This window comes from Linepithema humile, chromosome 1 (assembly GCF_040581485.1).
Source record: "Linepithema humile isolate Giens D197 chromosome 1, Lhum_UNIL_v1.0, whole genome shotgun sequence".
NCBI lineage: Eukaryota > Metazoa > Arthropoda > Insecta > Hymenoptera > Formicidae > Linepithema > Linepithema humile.
The window spans coordinates 12,531,918-12,552,926 of NC_090128.1; the positions used below are offsets into that span (position 1 = coordinate 12,531,918).

The 21,009-nt window shown below is 34.3% G+C and overlaps 1 protein-coding gene, 1 long non-coding RNA gene and 1 pseudogene across 3 annotated transcripts; 1 reads left to right on the forward strand and 2 right to left on the reverse strand.

The window, feature by feature from the left end:
- Positions 1–2,392: 2,392 nt before the first annotated feature.
- On the reverse strand, positions 2,393–4,351 carry LOC105671980 (17-beta-hydroxysteroid dehydrogenase 13-like; annotated as a pseudogene).
- A 123-nt stretch (positions 4,352–4,474) lies between these two features.
- Positions 4,475–9,991, forward strand: LOC105671978 (uncharacterized). Of its 2 annotated transcripts, XR_010888244.1 has the most exons (4): positions 4,475–5,689; positions 5,754–5,954; positions 6,228–6,417; positions 9,770–9,991. It is a non-coding gene; the product is annotated as an uncharacterized lncRNA (long non-coding RNA). The 2 variants fall into 2 exon arrangements; XR_001100735.2 differs by having other exon boundaries at positions 4,475–5,954.
- Positions 9,992–10,551: 560 nt separating this feature from the next.
- Positions 10,552–20,197, reverse strand: LOC105671967 (WASH complex subunit 2A-like). The gene is given in 16 exon segments (XM_067347974.1): positions 10,552–15,822; positions 15,825–16,505; positions 16,508–16,555; positions 16,558–16,627; positions 16,880–16,998; positions 17,313–17,903; positions 17,906–17,990; positions 17,993–18,171; positions 18,391–18,479; positions 18,481–18,629; positions 18,631–18,738; positions 18,868–18,928; positions 18,930–19,223; positions 19,299–19,456; positions 19,586–19,774; positions 19,849–20,197. Coding segments are annotated over 16 exon segments (3,105 nt in total). The 5' UTR covers positions 20,014–20,197; the 3' UTR covers positions 10,552–15,703.
- Positions 20,198–21,009: the final 812 nt, after the last annotated feature.

Sequence of the window (21,009 nt, forward strand, 5' to 3'; positions counted from 1 at the left end):
AGTTAAAAATATTTACAACAGTGATCAAAGCGGATTCCTATTAGAACTTCATGCCGGTCGTACATTGGCATATAAAGGAACAAAAAAGATTGAATCTGTAGTACAATCCGTATTGGCAACTACGCATAGCTATACTATACAGCCTACTGTTTTAGCCGATGATAGATTATTATCGTCTCTTTTTATTGTATTGAAAGAAGTTAGTGGAACATTTCGTCCCAGAGTGCAAGAAACAATGTTTAAGGCATCTAATATTTTTGTTACGGCTTCGAAATCCGGAAAATTAACAGCGCATTATTTTAAAATTTGGTTGCTAGACGTATTTTTTCCAAACGTAGGTCTAAAATTTGTTTTACTACTAGATTCGTGGACTGGTCATTGTCCAAATATTATTCAAGAATCTAAACCAGAATCTACAGAAGATATTATTTTGTTGACTATACCAGCTGGAACAACAGGAAAAATACAACCATTGGATGTATATGGTTTTCGTTTGTGGAAGAATTTCATTAGACACTTTTCTGATACCGTAATGCTTTTAGGTCTGGAAGTCAATCTGCATGCAAGAAACACCATCTTAAAATTACAGTCATTGACTCATAATCAATTTTCATCGCTAAGATTCAGAAATTTATTAAAATACGCATAGTATAAAAGCGAGTACGTAATAAATAAGCCCGAAGAATTCGAAACACCAGTGGAATTTTGTTTCCATAAACAGTCAAAACCAACATACAATATTTGTGGCGCACCTGCAATAATTACCTACGCATGGTGCAAAAAGTCGCTTTGTATAAATCACTTTTTTCACGAACATCACCTTTGTGATACGTTTGTTCCATAAATTCATCTGTTTTTAATATATGTTAATATATGTATTATGTTCAATATATGTAGTATGTTATTGTTGAAGATAAAGTTGTAATTGTTTCGACATATATTATTATAAAGGAAATAAACAAATAAACAAACAAATGTTTCTAGTATTGATTAATAAAAAAACTTGAAATTAATTGGAATTCTTTGCATTAACATTGAAAAACAATAAATTGCATTTTAATTGTAAGAATTTTTTTTATTTATTTCTCTTTCGATATAATCCACTCTTAAAAAAGGCATGAAAGATCGATATTCGAAAGTATTATTGACGCTTTTCCACGACGCTGGTTGGTTATCTTGATTATTCTGACAGTTTGATAGTTTGAGAGCGAAGGTTATTTTGACGGTTACTTAAAATAAAAAAAATTTTATTAAAATATTTAGATTTCATAATTATTAAATTATTATAATAAGTGCGCGCACGCAGTGCGCGCTTGTATTGTTCTAGTATATTACTATAAAAATGTAATATAGAGGGGATGCCTTGGCAACAACTTTAGTAAACTTTGTTCTTTGATCAGAACATTTTTCCGAATACTTCATAACATGCATATATATGCATAACGCATCGTTTGTGCCGCGCTTGTGTAATCAATAAGACGAATAAAATTAGAAATAAAGATTAGCATGTTATGAAGTATACATGCATATATACAGGGTGTCCGATAATTGCTGAATTACCTCTCTGGTGTAGGTAGAGCGGATTAAACCGAGTAGAAAAGTCCTCTATCGTTTTGCGATTTTCGCAATAATTAATGAGGAATTAATTTAAAAATATCGGCCAATTCGGCGAGAAGAGACAACCCGTTGTTACGTGGTCGCTAGGACACAAGGATCTAGCGTTATACATCGCTCGTATGTGCCGTTGTCATTTATAGAGCGCTCCTCCCAACGATTTATCGTGCGCCTAGTAATCAAATAACAGTGGGTATCGCCACAGGTCTCTTCTCGCCGCGCAAATTGGCCGATATTTTTTAATTAAAATTTTAATTAAAAATTGCAAAATGGTAGAGGACTTTTCCACTTGGTTTAACCCGCTTTACTTACACCCGAGAGGTGATTCAGCAATTACCAGACACCCTGTATATGAAGAAACACGCCGCATAGCGGCAAACAACATCAAATTGCACTGCTCAGATTTTGCTCGATTTCTGCCGCCAATCTGACATCAAACTGCGTTGCATAGATCCTGCTCTATTTCTGTCGTCAATCTGACATCAAACTGCGTTGCGCAGGTCCTACTCGATTTCTGCCGTCAATCTGCTGTAACAATTCCGAGTAATCCTACTCGGTTTCTGCTACAGATCTGCTGTCAAATTATGTCAGCAGGTTTTGTAACATTTCTGCTGACATTTTGCTATCATCATTTGATGTAACAGGTTTTGTATACAATCACAGAAGGACTGCAGATTGTATACAATCTGCAGTCTTTCTGCTGATAAAAATTTGTAGTAGACGTTTGGCAATATCTGTTCAAACAGATTTTGCTGACTGGGTATTCAAGTACACATCATTTTAAGTATATACATACGTATTTATTAGTGATTATGTTATAAAATTACACAGATATTTTAAAAACCACACATTTGTTATATTTTTAACGTAATTGCAATTGCATGACATTGCTTTTTTAATTATCTGGTTCGGCACTAAGATTAACGAAATCTTTTACGCATTCTTGTGCTTTGTTCGGAAAAATTCTACAACAAAAATAATATTTTTTTTATATATAGAAAATGTGAACATAAAAATTATAATTTTACATGTATTAGTTGCAACTGTTTATGTTTTATTATATTTATTTTGCAATATTTTATTTGCAAATATTATGATTATTATTAATATACATATATTGATTGAATCGCTATTTATGCTATTTACCTAAATAACGATAATAATGGTAGCACATGAGAAGGTATACCCCTTTCTCTGTAATTTTTTCTTTGCGCATCAATTATTAATGAAGCAGCTTCTTTTGGATATAATGGACTTATTAAACTGGGAAATCTATATTGACAAAAATATAATTAAATTTTAAAAAATAATAATTTATAATATTGTTCTGGCCATCGTAAAATATTTATTATAACAACATATTCTTAAATACTTACCTCATTACTGGCTTTTTAAGCATTCCGTTAAACACTACACAGTTGGGAAAACGGTAGTGAATTTAATCAAAGATTTTCCCTTACTGGATAAACGCAATTCTTCATTAACAGTCTCCATAAGTGCTGAAATATACATATCACAAGTCAGGATATTATCAACATGAACAACATTCTAATTATAGCTTGTACTAAATACTTAATCTATTATCTTTAAAGATAACCCAACAAACACACGATGCATAACAGTAACAGTGTTGAGTGGGAAATTATAACATCAATGTTACTGTTACTGTTGATTAGTGTTTGCTGGGATAATTATACGTTATAAATTATTCTAAATATATATTAAATTATTATACGAAAGATTGTAATCTCTTAATATGAGTTAAATTACCTCTGACTGCGAATTTTGTAGGAGAGTAAACTGTCGAATACATTGTCGTTGCAATTGCTAATATTGATGATAACGCAACGACATGACCATGGTTCTTTTCAATCATGCTTGGTAAGAATGCACGCAATATCTGAAAATAATTTACCATTGAATAATAGCAGTACTTTATTAAGCTTTTGCTTCTGTGGAGCTTTCAACTTGTACTTCAATTACGAGTTAATTTAGCTATTTATTTCCAAACATATAATAATATAAAGCATATTAACAATTATTTCATACATTTTACAGCTTCTAAATAGATGTGCTGTGAGATATATCACTTACCCAATAATGCGCGATAACATTCACATTTATGGTTCGCGTAATTTCATCGTCGCTATAATTTAGAAGTGTTTTAACAATTCCTACACCAGCATTATTAATTAAAATAGTAACGTCGCCCACTTCTGTTCTTACTTTTTCGGCCACTTTGAAGACTTCTTCTCTGTTTGTTACATCGCATCTGTAAAATGCGACCATATTTTAATCAGTATAGAATATTTAGCTTATAATGCACGGACAAATTATCTAAATTTTTTTTATATTATCAGATATTCGTAAGAAACAGAGATTATTAGCTAACCGATACGCATATGCAGAGTCTTTTCCCATTTTTTTAATCTCATTCTTTGTCTGTTCGTTGGTTTCTTCATTGATATCCCAACATATTACTATAGCTCCTAACAAGGCGTAACCAATTGCTAATTCCTTTCCTATACCGTGACCCGCACCTGTTATCTATTGCAGTGTCTATTGATAATTAATCTTGTCTATAGCTATACATTGTATATTGTGAATTTTGTACATACCAGAACAATTTCATCAGCCACACTTTTTTTTTTATTGGAGTAAATAATTTATATACACTCTCGCAGATGTAATAGAGAATTTTGAAAAGAAGCACCAATATTTCTGCTAAAAGAAGCATGCTGAAAAAGAAATATATAATGCCATACTTGTCTTAAAAAGTGATTTTTTAATAAGAATTATTTTTAATGATTAGCACTTTGAATATATTTATAGATCGTCAAGAAAAATTCGTTTTATTTACTTAATTGTGATCCACACTATTCTATACTCCAAAAAAATATTCTATTCTTTAGCGGTACCTTCTTGATTTATTATTTTTTATCTGATTATCATATGCTGATTAGAGGAAAATTCTTTTACTTCGTTCGAAGAGCACTGCACATTTAAACACAACTGGCCACTGCTCGCACAAAACTTGCTGCCTTATGACTTGCACAGGAAACGCGTAGGAAACAAATGCGCGTGTCACGAGTATTTTGCATATCATCTTATGCGAATTCATATTAAAGTACATTCACTAAACAATTAGTAAGAAAAAAGATATGCGTTGTTTGTTGCTTCGAGCTATCGCCCGGTAAAAATTTCTCATATACAGGATGATTCAAAATAACCAGATGTTCTTGCAATGCCATATTCTTGAGCGAATTCTGAGACAATTTTTCCTTTTACAAAATTTTGTCCGAAGCTTAGTTTTCGAGTTATAATTGAAAATAGATAGCAATTTACGAGTTCGGTAGCAGGCAAACGGGCAGGCAAAGACGCGCAACGTATAGGGCTTGTTCGTTTTAGCTGCACTGGGGCAGCTCTGGGTCTGCTCTAAACAAGATAATACAGGACAAACTATTTATCTGTCCTGTATTATCCTGTGTAGAGCAGACCCAGAGCAGCCCCAGTGTAGCTAAAACGAACAAGCCCATAATGAGACTGTCAAGTGTTTACTATCGGTTGCGTTCCGTTTTGCGCATAGCACGCATCGTTCGCATCGCTAATGCTTAGCGCATTGGCTGCGTTTCGTTTCATTATGCGCATGATACATGCTTTGAAACGGAACGATATTGAACGCATTAGAAGCGGAAAATCAAAATGGATTCCACAATAAATTGCGCTATCAATGTGACAATGTTATTAATTGATGAAATGAGTGACAGTAATAGTAGTGAATCATCAATGACTCTTCCTATTTTGACACTTTTTACAATATCGCTATCAATCGCCATATGCAATTACGCAATCGCATGGAACGCATAAGCTGCTGCAACTCAAACTTGAGGTAGCTGATGCGTGTATTATGCGCTGCAGGTGGTGGGGATCTAGGGAATTCTAAGCGCTGTTCATGCGCGCATTGAATGAAACGGAACGTTTTCTATGTAATTCGTGCGCATAATGTGCGAAACGGAACGCAACCATCGTCTCATGACGCATTGCACCGTCCCTGTCTGTCCGTTGTATCGGACTCGTAAGTAGTAAACTATTTTCAATTATAAGTCGAAAACTAAACTTCGGACAAAATTTTGTAAAAGGAAAAATCGTCTCAGAATTCGCTCAAGAATATGGCATTGCGAGGACATTAGGTTATTTTGAATCACCCTGTATAATTATATAGCATTTAATAGAGTTATACAATATTTTACATAATTGTGTAAAAATATGTATAATTATACATGACGAATTATAAAACGTTATATATATATAAATGGAGCGATTGCAGTATAGAATTACATGTAAGTACTTTTTATACATACTTACCCACACAGCACATGATATCATTCGAATATTCTGTAGTCATACTGTGAATATACGTACTATACATAATATACTGAGAATATTTCTATAACATCTCTTATAGTATATTATTTTTCGTATATTCTCAGAACATTCTTATAATATCTCTTATAGTATATTACTTCTCGTACATTCTCGTATATTCTTAGAACATACTTTTAAGTTACGTAAAATAATTTATGCAGTGCTGACGGAGAGAGAGTGAATTTCAGAATGCAGCTTTAAATTTCCTAATCTCCGAGAGAGAGCGCTCGTATCTCCTTCTGGCTCGCTATTTACCAGGACTCGCGATACTAGCGCTCGCGCAAGTGTTATTAGAAGAACTGTCTAATACAAGAAAGCAAGTGCCGTGATTGCCATTTCAAAAATAAGTCTACGTGAAAGCAACCAATATTCTCTAAGGTTTGTTCAAATTATTATTACTCTTATTAGTCTTTAGTCAATTTCTTGTTTTTTTTTGCTTCCAAGTTGCTTTCCATTTACACCAAAACTCAGATAATTCTCATTTGACGTCATAACTCAGTTGAATGCACGTTTCTTTTCATTCTGACAAATGAGATTCAATTGAGTTTTTACCTACAATCTGCACAAGCTCAAAATCGTGTGCTTTATTGAGGTTTGTTAACTCATATTAAAAGTGAGGTTATAAATTTGTGTGTTGAATGGCTAATATGAATGAAATACTGCCATCAAAAAAGAAAAAGATTAAACATTTTTGTTATCTTTAATAATAATATTTTATTCTTTATGTTAGCAATTCTATTAAAAAATTGAAATCGACGGTTAACAGTAACCGACGTTGGAAAAAGTGGCCCATAAACTTGCGCGTTTTTTTAAATCAAAACAAGAAGAATAAAAGTAAACAGTCAGTGCTAGATGTTCGTATGTATTGGAGTACAATTATGAAATAAATAACGTTTCAACCTGTATCAGGTCATCTTCCGTTAATTTTATATATTAACAGAAGAACCAAATTGAAGATTTGAATTATTTTATATAATTAAAATCGTATCTTTTATATAATATGAAATCATATTTTATGTAATTAACATTTCTTCCAAATTAATATTTTTTTTATAATTTAAATTTTAGTCTTAACATTAAATTTGACCATGAACAATACATTAATACTTGGAATTCTCAGCGATTTCATAATGCGAAATTCTAACAAGATATTGCGTGCGAATAATTAGCAATGATAAATAATTTATTTTCAAAAACGTTATAATGTATGATAAATCAATTTTTGTAAGAATTTGAAGATGAGCTGATATAAGTTGTTTATTTTATAATTGTATTTCAATACACACGCACGAACATCTAGCACTGGTCTGTTTGCTTTTTATTCTTATTGTTAATTTTGAATTTATTAGCCTTGAATTTAATTCATTTCTATCTTTAATATTCACTGAACAATGACGTCATTATTTGAGTATAAAATACTCACATAACTTTAGACTTGTGTGAAAATGGAGAACAACTGCATTCTCTCTGCTATATATTGTCCGCATTAACAATAATTGTATATTAACACATTCTAATAGAATAAAAATGAATCGAAAGCACCAAAGAAGAAATATTTCATATGTATCAAAACGTCACTTCGACAGAATAACTAAGTTAGAATCGGAAATGATTTCTGATGTTCTTCTCAGCACATTACATGAAACATCACATATTAATATTAATGAAAATTCCACAAAAACTTTTGTAAATGTTTCCACAATGGGTTGTGATATTCCGATTGATGAGGATATTGCTGGTAATAGTACTATTAATGAAGTGAGGGAAATAATTAATGAAACATCTATAGAAGATAAAAATGATTATGAATGCAGACAATCAAATAATTATACATCTGATTCGCAACAATCATCTGAAGAATTTTTACCTTATCTATCAGAAAATACAGAAATAATAGACAGTAATATAATAAGTGATTTAGCTATGTGGGCTGTAAAATATCAAATTTCTCACATTGCTTTAAGAGCATTATTACACAGATTGAGAAAACATTCTTGCTTTTCAACGTTATCATCAGATCCAAGAACACTTTTACAAACACCAAGGAAGCAAGAAATACGTATGATAGCGCCAGGAAGCTACTATCATTTTGGTGTATTAAATTCCGTATCAAAGATACTAGCATCTATAAAAGATAACATTGATTGTATAAAAATAACTATTAATATTGATGGGTTACCACTATCAAAATCGTCAACACAGCAATTTTGGCCTATATTAGGTTCGGTTGTTCCATATAATAATGTTTTTATAATTGGACTTTATTACGGTAACGAAAAACCAGCAAATGCCAACGATTTTTTGAGGGATTTTGTTGATGAAGCAAAAGATTTATTCGAAAATGGCATTAATTTTAATGGCCGTAACATACCATGCAGGCTAGAAGCTCTAATTTGCGACACACCAGCAAAATCATTCGTTCTTTGTGTGAAAGGACATACAGGATACTATAGTTGTACTAAATGTCAAACAGAAGGAGAATATGTTTGTAATCGAATATGTTTCCCACAAGTCGATGCGCCACTTCGAACAAATGACGAACAAATTTCATTCAAAAGATAGATGATAATTATCACAAGCCAAATATCACTTGTGTTTTACTGAAATTACCTCATTTTATGCCGGTGACAAATGTTCCTTTGGATTACATGCATTTGATATGTTTGGGAATTATGCGCAAATTGATATATTTATGGCTTGTGGGAGACATTCAGTATCGATTACAATCAAGAACTGTTGAAGAAATTTCTACAAGTCTAGTAACACAGCTGAAACCTTCAATACCTGTAGAATTTGCAAGGAAGCTACGAAAACTCGATTGTGTTAAATTATGGAAGGCTACGGAGTATAGAATGATATTATTGTATATAGGTCCATTAGCTTTTAAATCCAAATTAAAAAAGAATGTTTTTTTTAATTTTCTAACATTACATGTGATTGTAAGAATTTTGTCATCACAAAAATTAAACGAACATCTAACCTATGCGCAAGAATTGATTCTTTTTTTTATAAATACATTTAAGAAACTATATGGAACTCAACATATATCACACAACGTGCATAGTCTTATACATCTTGTTTCTGATGTCCAAAAATTTGGGCCACTTGATAATTTTAGTGCATTCAAATTCGAAAATTACATGCAAATAATAAAGAAATTTATTAGAAAAGCAGATAGACCTTTATCGCAAGTAGTGCGCAGATGCATTGAAAAAGAAATAAACTCTGAATCATCACTATCATTGATTACTTTATCAGATTGTATAATGAAACATCCCAGTTTAATGGCATTGCATTCTGATGGTCCACTGACAGACAACAGCACCAATCCACAATACAAAATTGTGAAATATAATGGACTAACATTAAAAGCTGGATCACTGGCGGATAATTGTTGTGGCTTAAAATGTGGTGCAATTGTGTGTATACAAAATATAGCGTACTGCACTAAGCGAAATATTCCAATAATAATAGGTCATGAATTTTTGGAAAGAGAAAATCTATATAATATTCCTTGCCCATCCTCATTACTTGGAATTTATACTGTACACTCTTATTCTAATTTGAAATCATGGCCGTTACAAAATGTCATTACAAAATATGTCAAATTGCCTTGTGAAGATAAATATACAGTTTTTTCATTGTTGCATACCGCTATGTTACTTAATTTACATTGCATTACATTATAGTGATATTTGTTTTAATTTATTAATAAATATCTTTTTTCCAGGTGTTATACGAAAATCATTTCCTGATACTACAGATGATAACCCGGTAAAAAATTTCTCATACATAATTAGACAAAAATAGTACATATCTAATTATACAAAATTATATACCGAATTTGTCCATACATAAATAGATACACCTATATATAAATGAATATAAATATATATATTTATATATGATTATATAAAGGTGTGTATGAGTAAAAATACATTTTCTTGTTTTATTTTGTTGTGTTTTTATTGCGCAAACATAAAGTACATAATCATACATACATCACATCATATATACTTATTATCATATATACATTATATATATATATAAAACATATGGTTTGCTGAAAATACATATAATAATACATATTAATACATATTGTTACGTCCTAATAGAAGTTGAATTTTTTCTTGGGCTCGGCGATCAATGTAAACGGGCCTGACCGCGCGAGCCGAGCGGCACGTTTAGGACTTGCGACGGGTCAGCGACTGGAAGAGTCGTTTTTACTCCGTCGACAGGTCAACCGCTCGTTGGTTCCCTTTTTGGGTCAAGGAATTGAATCCCTTTTACCCGGGACGGAACCTTTGTGCGCAATTTGAGACGGAAGGTGTGAGGGGGTGACGAACGAGAAGGGTGATTAAATAAATAAAACAAAAGTTTAATTTGCTAACGGCTTAACATTTTAAATTAATTGGATTTTTAATTTGGATACAAAAACTTAACTCTTAATCGCATGTGTTTATAATTTTATTTGTGTATTTTTACAATAGTGATTGAGAGTATAAATTTTCGCGTGTGTGTGTTATTCCTCAGGGGAGAGGACTAGGTTTAGGAAGTCAAACCCTGTGAATACAGGGTGAGCAAGATTGGGAGGAGGCTCGATGTATTCTATGGTGGTGGCTTCGGAGTTGACGAATATGTTGTCGAACTCCGGATCGTTACGTGGGAATTCCTCCAGTTGAGCCTCTACTGGAGGAGGATAGAAACGGACAGGCGAAGTGGTCTGTACTCCAGGAGCTCTTCAAGGATCGGAGAGATAGATTTGGAAGTAGAAAGTGGTGGAAAGTCGAACACGGGAAAGGGTTGAGGAGATTCCTGAGGAATCGATGGTAATACAGGAAGTGGGTCGGTTTGCGTGTGTGTGGTTGTACGAGAGTTATTGAATGACGAGTATCGCCTAATTCTAACGGGTCTTACGATGACCCTCGCCGCGTATCTAATATACAAAGAGAGAAATATGGCTAGGCATAGAGCGAATGCCGAGAGGTCTGAACGGTTCCGACGATTGCTGGGTCGCGGCGAATGTTCAGTTCTCACTAATAAATAACAAAAAAATTTTAAACGGAATAGGGACGGGGCACACAATAGGAATAAAGAGAATACCGATGAGAGGAAAAATAAAAACAAATGAACTAACTTACTCGTTGCAGGGTAGTTTCGGATCGGGTTTCGGAGTAGGTTCCGTGATTCTAAGCGGGCGCCCCGTTGAGGGATGGTATTGTATGGGCGTCGGACCCTTTGTAAAATAGACGGGTGTCCACTCAATTTTGTCCGTGACTGTATCTATAATATTTATCTATAACATTTATATGCAATCTTTATAGATGGAAGAATTTCCCGGCTAAAGGGCGAATACGATAATATATGTATACGATGGATTTATTTATCACAAAGATAAACGTTGCAAAAATATATACCGGTGTAAGAAACGACGAAATTTCCAATGCCCGGGTAGGCTGCAACAAACAGGCGAAGGCACATATAATTTATTGTGCGAACATGATCATCCGCCTGAGCGGCCTGTAAATACTACACCTACAGTGCTGCAATCGCAGACAGACACTTCAGAGTCAAATGCGAAGAAGAATATTCTGAGTTAAAGAAAATATCAGCAAGAGTACCATAGAGCAATGTTTTGGGACCCGTCCTGTTTCTCTTATATACAAATGATATACCGAACCTGAGAGAAGTAAGAACAACTACATTTGCTGACGACACAAGGAATACCGAAGTAAATACACAGGTTATGATCTACAGAAACAAATGCTTCGTAATTGAATACATATTACATATTGAGTACATAATTGAACTTTGTTTTAATACTTTAATTTCAAAGAGTTTATAGAAATTTGTTTTAATACTTTAATTTCCAGGAGTTTATAGAAACTTGTTTTAGTACCTTAATTTCAGAGTTTATAGAAATTTATTTTAATACGATGATTACAACATTTCTCATAAAACCGAGGATATTCCATATTATCCAATGCAGAAATTAACTCACAGAAAATACCTTATGCAAATACTGCCAAAACATAATTTTTTTAACTTTTTAACTTTTAACTTTTTAACTTTTTAACTTTTTAACTTGTTATTTATGTGAGTTTATTTATTTATGTAAATTTTAGTAATATATTTCTTATTATTTTGAAATGCTTTTAAAGATTGGAAACATGAAGAGAGAATTACTCAATACGCGCGCGAAATATCTTCTTCTCATCAAAAATCGGTAGGATTGTTTTTAACAAAATCTAGAATTGAAGGGCGTGTAGATACAGCTCTCGAAATACAATATGACAAAAAAAATTATTGGTGTATGGTGTTAAAAAGAGTTTTGTCTGTGGTAAGATTTTTGGCTTCACGTGGATTGGCCTTCCGTGGTAGTAATGAGCAATTTTTAACTTTCACAATGGAAATTTTCTTGGAACTTTGGAGCTATTGGAATACGACGATTTTTTAAAGGTCCATATTGCACAACATGGAAACAAAAACAGAGGGCACGTTTCATATCTATCGAATACGATCTGCGATGAATTTATTGAAATCTTAGGCGAACACGTTAGAAAATCTATTGTTCAAGAAATAAAATGCGAAATATTTTTCTATAATTGTTGACTCAACGCCAGATATCGAAAATATAGACCAATTAACTCTTGTTATTCGATATGTTTCTGTCAATAGTTGTCCTGTAGAACGTTTTCTCTTTTTTTTACCAAATGTTGGGCACAAAGGAGAACAAATGGGTACCGCAGTTTTGAAAACTTTAGAAGACTTAAAGATCGATTTTCAAAACTGCAGGTCAATCTTACGACAACGCCGCAAATATGTCTGGATGTTATAGTGCAGCGCTCGGAATTAGTTGCACATTTCGGGCCGATTTCCCAGACGACACCTCCTGTTCCCCCACTACCGCCCGGCCGCTGGCATAATATATATATATATATATATTTAATTAATGAAAATAAGCATTATTTATGTAGCAAAGAAAATATTACTATTTTCTGAGAAGTGCCTCAACAATTCAGCCTATTTCTTATATAAAACGCTCCTGCGCCAGAGCTATCGGCGGTTCGGCCGCCAGCGGCCGGGCGGTAGTGGGGGAACAGGAGGCGTCGTCTCGGGAATCAGCCCGAAATGTGCAACTAATTCCGAACGCTGTTATAGTGAATTGCATGGTTCACAGAGAAAAACAAATTGGCTTTCTATTTTTCTTGTGCGGCGCATTCCTTAAATCTAGTTGGAAACTGCTGAGCTGATTGTTGCACAGAAGCTACTGGATTTTTTTTGTTTATGCAAAATATATATGTATTTTCTTCTGGATCACCAGCTAGATGGGAGATTATAAAAAAACACTTATCGACATCGGATTCTAATTTAGTTCTTTCCAAAAAAATTAAGTGATACTCGTTGGTCAGTCAGAGCGGATGCTACAAAAGCTTTGTCTCTAGGATATAGTTGGTTTCGAAATGCTTTAGAAGAGCTTATAATTGATAATAGTCAAAAGCAAACAAATAGAATGGAAGCACAATCTTTGGTCAACTCATTGAACAAGCTGGAAATTGTGATTATTTGTAAAATTTGGAATAAAATTTTACAAAAATTCAATACTACAAATAAAAGCTTGCAAAATGTTAATATTGATTAGGAAACTGTGGTAAAATTATATAACTCTTTAAAGAATTATCTCTTGAATCTTAGAACAACGGAATACTTTCTGGATTTCGAAAAAAGAGGCAGAGAAAAATCTTGTTGTGAGGAGTACGATTCAAAAAGTAATCGGAAAAAGAAGCGCCACTTTGACGAATGTGCAGAAGCTGAGACTGTTTTCGATGCCAGAAATTCAATGAAGATCAAAGTTTATTTTCCAATTTTAGACAATCTTATTAATGCCCTCGAAAAAAGAGCGGCAAGCTATAAGCATCATTCGGAAACATTTGGATTTCTAAATAAACTACAACTCTATTCTGAATTTGGAAATGACCAACTGAGAGTTTGCGCACAAAATCTAGTGAAAATATATAATTGCGATTTGGAGGACGAGTTCATTGTAGAAATCATTCAATTTAGATACTTTATTCAAAATGAAGAATTTCCTTCCAATATTCCACTTCTAATATCATATTTGAAGTTAAGGGCTTTAGACAGGGTAAAAGTTTGAAAAAATCGAGTTTTCAGTTTTGGTATATTTTGAAAGATATATGTTTCGAGAATATGTATATCAAGTTTCAAAGCGAAATTCTGAAAGGTTACGAAGATACAGCAATTTTTTTGAAGCAGCGTTTGTGTCTGAACGGAGCGCATGGTGCGACGCAGGTATAATGCAGTGTGGCCGCTCGACCTTCTCCGAATTGCACGAGGGGTTTGTTAGTTTATGTTAGTAGGCCTTTGTTAGTTTTCAGGTAGGGTACAGTCGTCTGAGAGTGGAAAAAACTAGATCAGATTATATTCAGTCGTCTTTCGGCAACTGTGCGACGAACTTCAAGCGTTCAGAAAGATCGTTATACGCTGTAAATATTTTTATTATCATGCATAGAAAAGGACAAAGGCACAAAGTTGGAAAATCAACGAAGAGAGCAGATAGAAAAAGAAAAAGATGTGTTCCGAAAAATCGCTACCAAGCAGAGAAGCCAGACATAAATATCAGCACTTCGTCGAAGAAACTAAGCAGCTTTGGCGAAACTAATGTCATTATTAATCCAAATATCAGCTACAGGATTATTAATTTCATTGCTGTTTTTTCCGCCATAAGCACATATGTGAAATGCAAAACGTGTGGAGGAGATGTAGAGTTTTGCGAAGGTAACAAACGTGGACTTGGATTTAAAATTATTATAAAGTGTCGATTCTGCGTACGGAAAGAAATAAATTCGTGCCCACTAATTCAAAATGCTTACGAGGTGAATCGTCGTTTCATTTTTGCAATGCGAATAATCGGAATAGGATTAGCTGGAGCAGAGAAATTTTGGTTTTACATTCTCTTTGAGAATGTAAGCAAATATCTTCTATGATTTCCTCATTAAGAGACTTGTGCATTAATGATGCGAGTCGTACAGAAAATACCGCAAATGTGTGTTTTATAAATTTTATAAATTTTTTATGCCAATATTTAAAGTACTTCTGTCTTAGCATCACCAACCTCAAGGGTGGATTTTTGACTAAGGGGTGGAGCACTTTATTCGCTGGTGGTATATTTATAAGGCACTTAATTAATACCTATTTTTTGTGTATTAATTAAGTTTTTATTCCAATTATTTATAGCACTTTTCTCTTGGTACCAATATCGTTGAGGGCTGTTTTTGGACGAAGGGATAGAGGTACGACTCCGTGAACTTTGTCATTCAAAAGCACTTAAAAAGCACCTAATTATTGAATCCTTTTGGTTTATTTTGGGTTCTTCCTTCAGCGATATTAGTTGGGTGCGCTGCTAGCTTACGTTAAACTGGCAGTACAACTGCATAATTTAAATTTCCGGAAAACGAGAAGAACACCTAATTTTCAAATAGGGTACCTAATTAGCACCTAAAAAGCACCTAATTCTTATATTATTGTTTTTCAATTTCGACAACCTTGTTCTGCCAACTTGACATTCACAAGTCCCTGGGCGCAAATTTTACAAACGCGGCCCTGCGAATAGCGTATTAGTTATCGAATTTAACTTATCCGTGTGTCAATACAACCTTTCCAAAAATATAAATATTTTATATATACATATATATATATAATAAATTATAGATACGCCACCTGTGTCATCGTCCGCGTACAAGTCCAGGATCTCTTCTTCGGCACGCTCGGCTTCCTCGCCGGGCCGCTAGAGAACAGACTGTCGTCGGACTCGGTGAACAACAGCCCTTTGCTTTTCTAAGGTGACGGTGTCTTCGTAACGAACGCAAACAACTGACTAGAATCTTTCAACGGATCATGGCTACTGTCGCGTAGAAAATCGCACGGTTCTTCACTGGACTCTATTTTCGCCTCACTCGTTTCATCATCTATTTCCTTATGCTTATAATCTCTCTTTTTAGTACTTTCCGACTTACCAAGTATATTTGATTGCGTCAACTCGTCGGAATCTTGTTTATCGCCTTTGTAACTCGTAATGTCGTTGTCATTGATCTTTCAAATCACAGTCTCAATCAAAGGTTCGACGGCGACAGACGTTTTGTCGGATCGCCCGCTGTCGACCGGCGAAAGTATCGGCGACCTACCGGCGTCCTCCTTCTGCGGATCTTCCGGCAAGTCTGGCGGCACGTCAAAAAAATCCTCCTCGTTGGTCGACGGTGACAGCAAAGTGTTCTTGTTGACGCTCATCGAGCTCTTTTTGCCGATGGTACCTAGCTCAGATCTGTCATCCATGGAAGAAGGCTCGATAGGGCGCTGAGCGTTGTCGTTGACAGTCAAGTGATCGGTAGCGTTGTTTGTCGGAGCGGCGAACGAATCTTTAATAGACGGGAAGGTGCTGGTGTGGTCCCTTCCTGGGAATTATCGTTGTCTGCGTTATCAACCGTGTCGAAGTCAATGCACTGTGCCGCAGCGCAGGCTTCCGAGCGTGACGACTCGGAGGACGACGTTTTGCTTGAATCCTTACTCGACTCTGAAAAATTCAAGATAACAGTAATGAAGAAAAAGATACAAATTATTTAAAAATCTCGAATCAATTAGAATATTTTAAAATAATTAAAGAAATAGATTATTGCAAAAAAATATATTTTCGTCTGACGGATATTTTATATTAAAAGCTACGTTTCTTTTTGACACCTTATTCGTGCTTCGAGAAATTTTGCAAAATATTAGCTGTAAGTTAATAAAATAAGTAACTCTGCTTTTATTGAATTTGATAAATCACCTTTGATGCGGTAGTTGATAACGTTTCTACTTGAGCAAGATCGTCGAAATTTATGGCCACTTCCGTGTTACTAGTAGAAGAGATCGTCGAGTACGAGGACTCTTTTCGCGCGCTACCCTCTGTAAAGAAAATTTTTATTGAAATTATTTCATCTTTATCTAAATATAGAAAAAAATTATATTTATATATAAATACATAAAAGTTTAAAATTAAATTAGCACCTAAAATTTAGCTTTTTGGTCTTGACAATTTTGCAGTTACAATATATTTTAAAGAAAAATAGAAAATAATAATTCCAATGTATATTATTCTTATAAATATTATTTCTACGAATCTATTCTTGTGCTTAAGTATAAGATTTCTTTCTATTTGCAATAAAAATTGGAGACCAAAGAAGATAAGATAACAGAAAGTCCTGCTAAACGATAATTACCCGATACGCTTGGAGGCGAAACGCATCCAGCGATGCTCAGATCACCGTCCTTGTCCACGACGTCTTCGTCCTCGTCCGGCTTCTCCTCGCTTTTGCTCCACTACCGCGGCGCGTCCATCGGCGACAGTATCTTTAAATCACCCATCTTCCTCATCAGAATCTTTATTTTACCGGACACCAATTTTCGCGATGCTTGCTGGTTGTTCTGGTCCTCAGACGGCGGTGAGGGGATTGTTCGGATATTCAACGTCTTCGGCGGCGAGTTTTTTTTTGTGGTACTGTCCTCTTTAGGAAACGTTTCTTCGAGTTCAGCTTTACTCCTCTCTTCATTTACGCTTTTCTCAACGACGACGCTCGATTCTGTCGTCGTCTTTGCGTCAGGATTTGAACTCGAAGACTCCAATGAGTCTTTATCTCTTTCGGGAAGTTTCTGTACTCGATCGATAACCTTTTTGTCAATTTCTTCTATGGATTCAGGTTTTGAACAATCATTATTGCGCTGTACTGCATCATTTGTGCTAAATAGATCATCGTAATCATCGTCCTCTTCGAACAGGCTGCGAGTTTTTGTAGTTTTCGAGAATAGCCTTGCGAAAAATCCTTGTCCATCTTTTTAGCTTCAAGACTAAAAACGTTCTTTAAAACGTCGATCTTTGGTTCACTGCTGCGTCTTTCCCTAACGAAGAGCGTTCTTCACTGCTTGCCTCGGTTGACAGATCGTCTTCGAAAAGCTCAGTCTTACGCTCATTCTTGGACTTCGTCAGCTTCACGGCGAACAGATCGCCTTCGTCGCCGTCGCCGTCGCCGTCATCGAACAAGCTGATCTTCTTTGACTCCATTCTCGTCGGTGGCAATTTATCTAACAATTTGAACATTTCCCTTATACAACGAGCTTCTCATATAGCAAGAAATATTCGTGATAAATCACATATTTAGAATAAAAACACTTTACACAAAAACCTGCAGAAATTTATGTTTTTTATTCTCCGAATAAAATAACATAGTTCTTTACTTTTAACGTTCTCCAATTAAAATTAAATTAAAATAAAATTCTTGCAAAGATACATGTCACACTTACTGGCGTTGCTGTTCTTCGCCGCTATCGAGTCCTGGCTGTGACTGTCGAATAAATCATCCGAGACCACGTCCTTCGTCTTCGATTTCGACGTCCGGGGCGTCCTTACCGCCGAATATATCTACGTCGTCGTCGAATAGACCGCCACTTCTTGGAAGCGGCTTCGTTCTGTCGTTGGATGATGCCGCGGCGCCGAGAAAGTCCGTGCTCTTTTGCAACTAGGAGCCGGAACTCGCGGCTCCCAGTTGCAAAGAAGAGTTCGTCGCCGGAATCGGAATTGTCGAAGAGCGACGAGACCTTCGACTTGGTCGCACGTTTCGAGTCTTCTGCGCTTGGCGAACGGTGCTTAATCGTTTAGCTAACTCTTCCCCAGAGTTGGGCGCTGTTTCGTTCGATGTCTGTTTTCAAAAGATTAATTTCTAAATTTATCTTAAAGGTTGTAGAAAATAAAAACAGACAAAAGTATGCGACATTAATTACCTTCGATATGTTATTAGGTGTCGTGGACTCAGAGGCAGAATTTATATCATTCTGAGACAGCGTCGATCTTGCTATTATTCATATATGATATGTTACTACTCGGATTATTATAATTGTCGGAATCGCTGGAGGACGACGACAGTCTCGCTATATTTATCTCTGGATTATGCCGGCTGCTGAACATCGTTTACGCCTCCTCTTTTTCGCTCTCCGATTCGTCTCTTTCTTCGTCGGCTTGTTCCGACTCACTGCTACTGCTCTCCAAACCAATCTTATTCGACGTGGTCCACTTGTTGGAGCCGATAACGTATGGCAACGGTCGATCTTGGTACGGATCGTTGGGTCCTACAATGACGCTGCAATCCAAGAATATTTTATAACAACGTACGAAACAAGTTTTGTTACGCCGTAACAAAAGTAATGGCGCTAACCTAAATACTACTGCACCACCATCGTCTTCTTCCTCGCTGTCGCTACAAGCTACATCCATCACTTTGTACTTTTCATCCATTATGTTTAAACCTTGCTTAACACTCTCACTTATGCTGGCTAAAAGACTCTCCGGCGTTGAATCTTGAAGCTTTACATTCTGATAAAATGACAAAAAATTATTTTATTTCAATGTCAAAAGATAAGTTTCTTAAAAATATGTTTATTAAAAATAAAAATGTTACATATTGAGATGTAAATATTAATACTTTGAAACAAATATACTTACTTCTTGCTTCTCCTCAGAGTTTTCCTTAATTTCTATGTCATCCTCCTGCACACGACTCTCAATAAATTGAGTATTGGCTAAAGCCAAAGATGTATTGGTAACATTGTCCACCAGTATTTCTGTTTCTTTCAACTGAGTCGTTAATGTGTCTAGAGCAGCCTGAGTTTTGTTAGCTTTAGACACAAGATTCTGAAATTTTACACAAAATAAAGATGCAATATACTGTCACGTGTAAATGTCGCAAAACAAAGTATGAATCATACTTCAGAAAATTGTTGAAGATGCTTGAGAAGTCCAACATCACCTGCCAAACTCCATTCCCTCCTCTTCTTCTTCATCTCTTCTGTGGTCCAGGGATGATCCCATGATTTTTCTACATCATCTGACACATCCTGCCACCATAAAGTAATCAATTTAAAAATAATCATTTAAATTAATCAACATTCAAATCATTCCAATTAATCAACACATCAGACTAAACAAATTGCAATTATGTATAAAAATATATTACATCAATAAATACATATATATTTCTCTGCTCCAAGATAAATGAATAAAGAATAAACGGATAAGATAATAAAGATGAATAAACACTATAGTATCTACTTATATCAAATTTAGTTGAATCGAACAGGAAATTGAAAGTAAAAGTCCAATTCGATAAGAATTGCAACTGTGCGAGTAAACAAAAAAACGTGCAATTGAATCAATTAATTAATAATTAATTAATAATTTTTTTATATTAACAGATTAATACAACATATATGTATTTTTATTATTATAGATACTTATAAAAATTTTATTATTATACTTATATACTTATTATATTTATTATACTTAATTTTTATTATAGATACTTATAAAATTTTATAATCACAATGTTGCCGCATATTTAATGATCCCTAATATATACCCCATCATATTTGTTTTAAAGAATTATTTTAAGATTTCAACAGAAACATTTCAATAATATTTTATTAGCAAATATTTGAAAATTGTTAACACTTTGTAAATTTTATCATATAAATATTCACATTTGCAATGTTGAAACATATATTACAATTTCATTATTTAAAACTTTAAACCACATATAATGGGAGGCTCCAAATGTTTTAACAAACGATAAATAATGAAAATGGCGATAAGAGCCGTTGCAGGATGTTCGTGCTAAATTTTAAATTTTTCTTAAAGAAATTAGTAAATTAGTCTACAAGAGACAGTTAAATTGTACACCGATCTCGATTCGAGATACTTAAAGTGTACGAAAATTTTAAAGTACATAGTTCTCATATATCGAGAAACTTTAATGTACGTATAGGAATTATTGTAAAGAAAGGAAGAGAGAAAAAATATCAGGACGCGAGTGGCTTCATTATTTAAGTTTGTATCATAATAAATTTGTGTATGATGCTTTTTATATTATC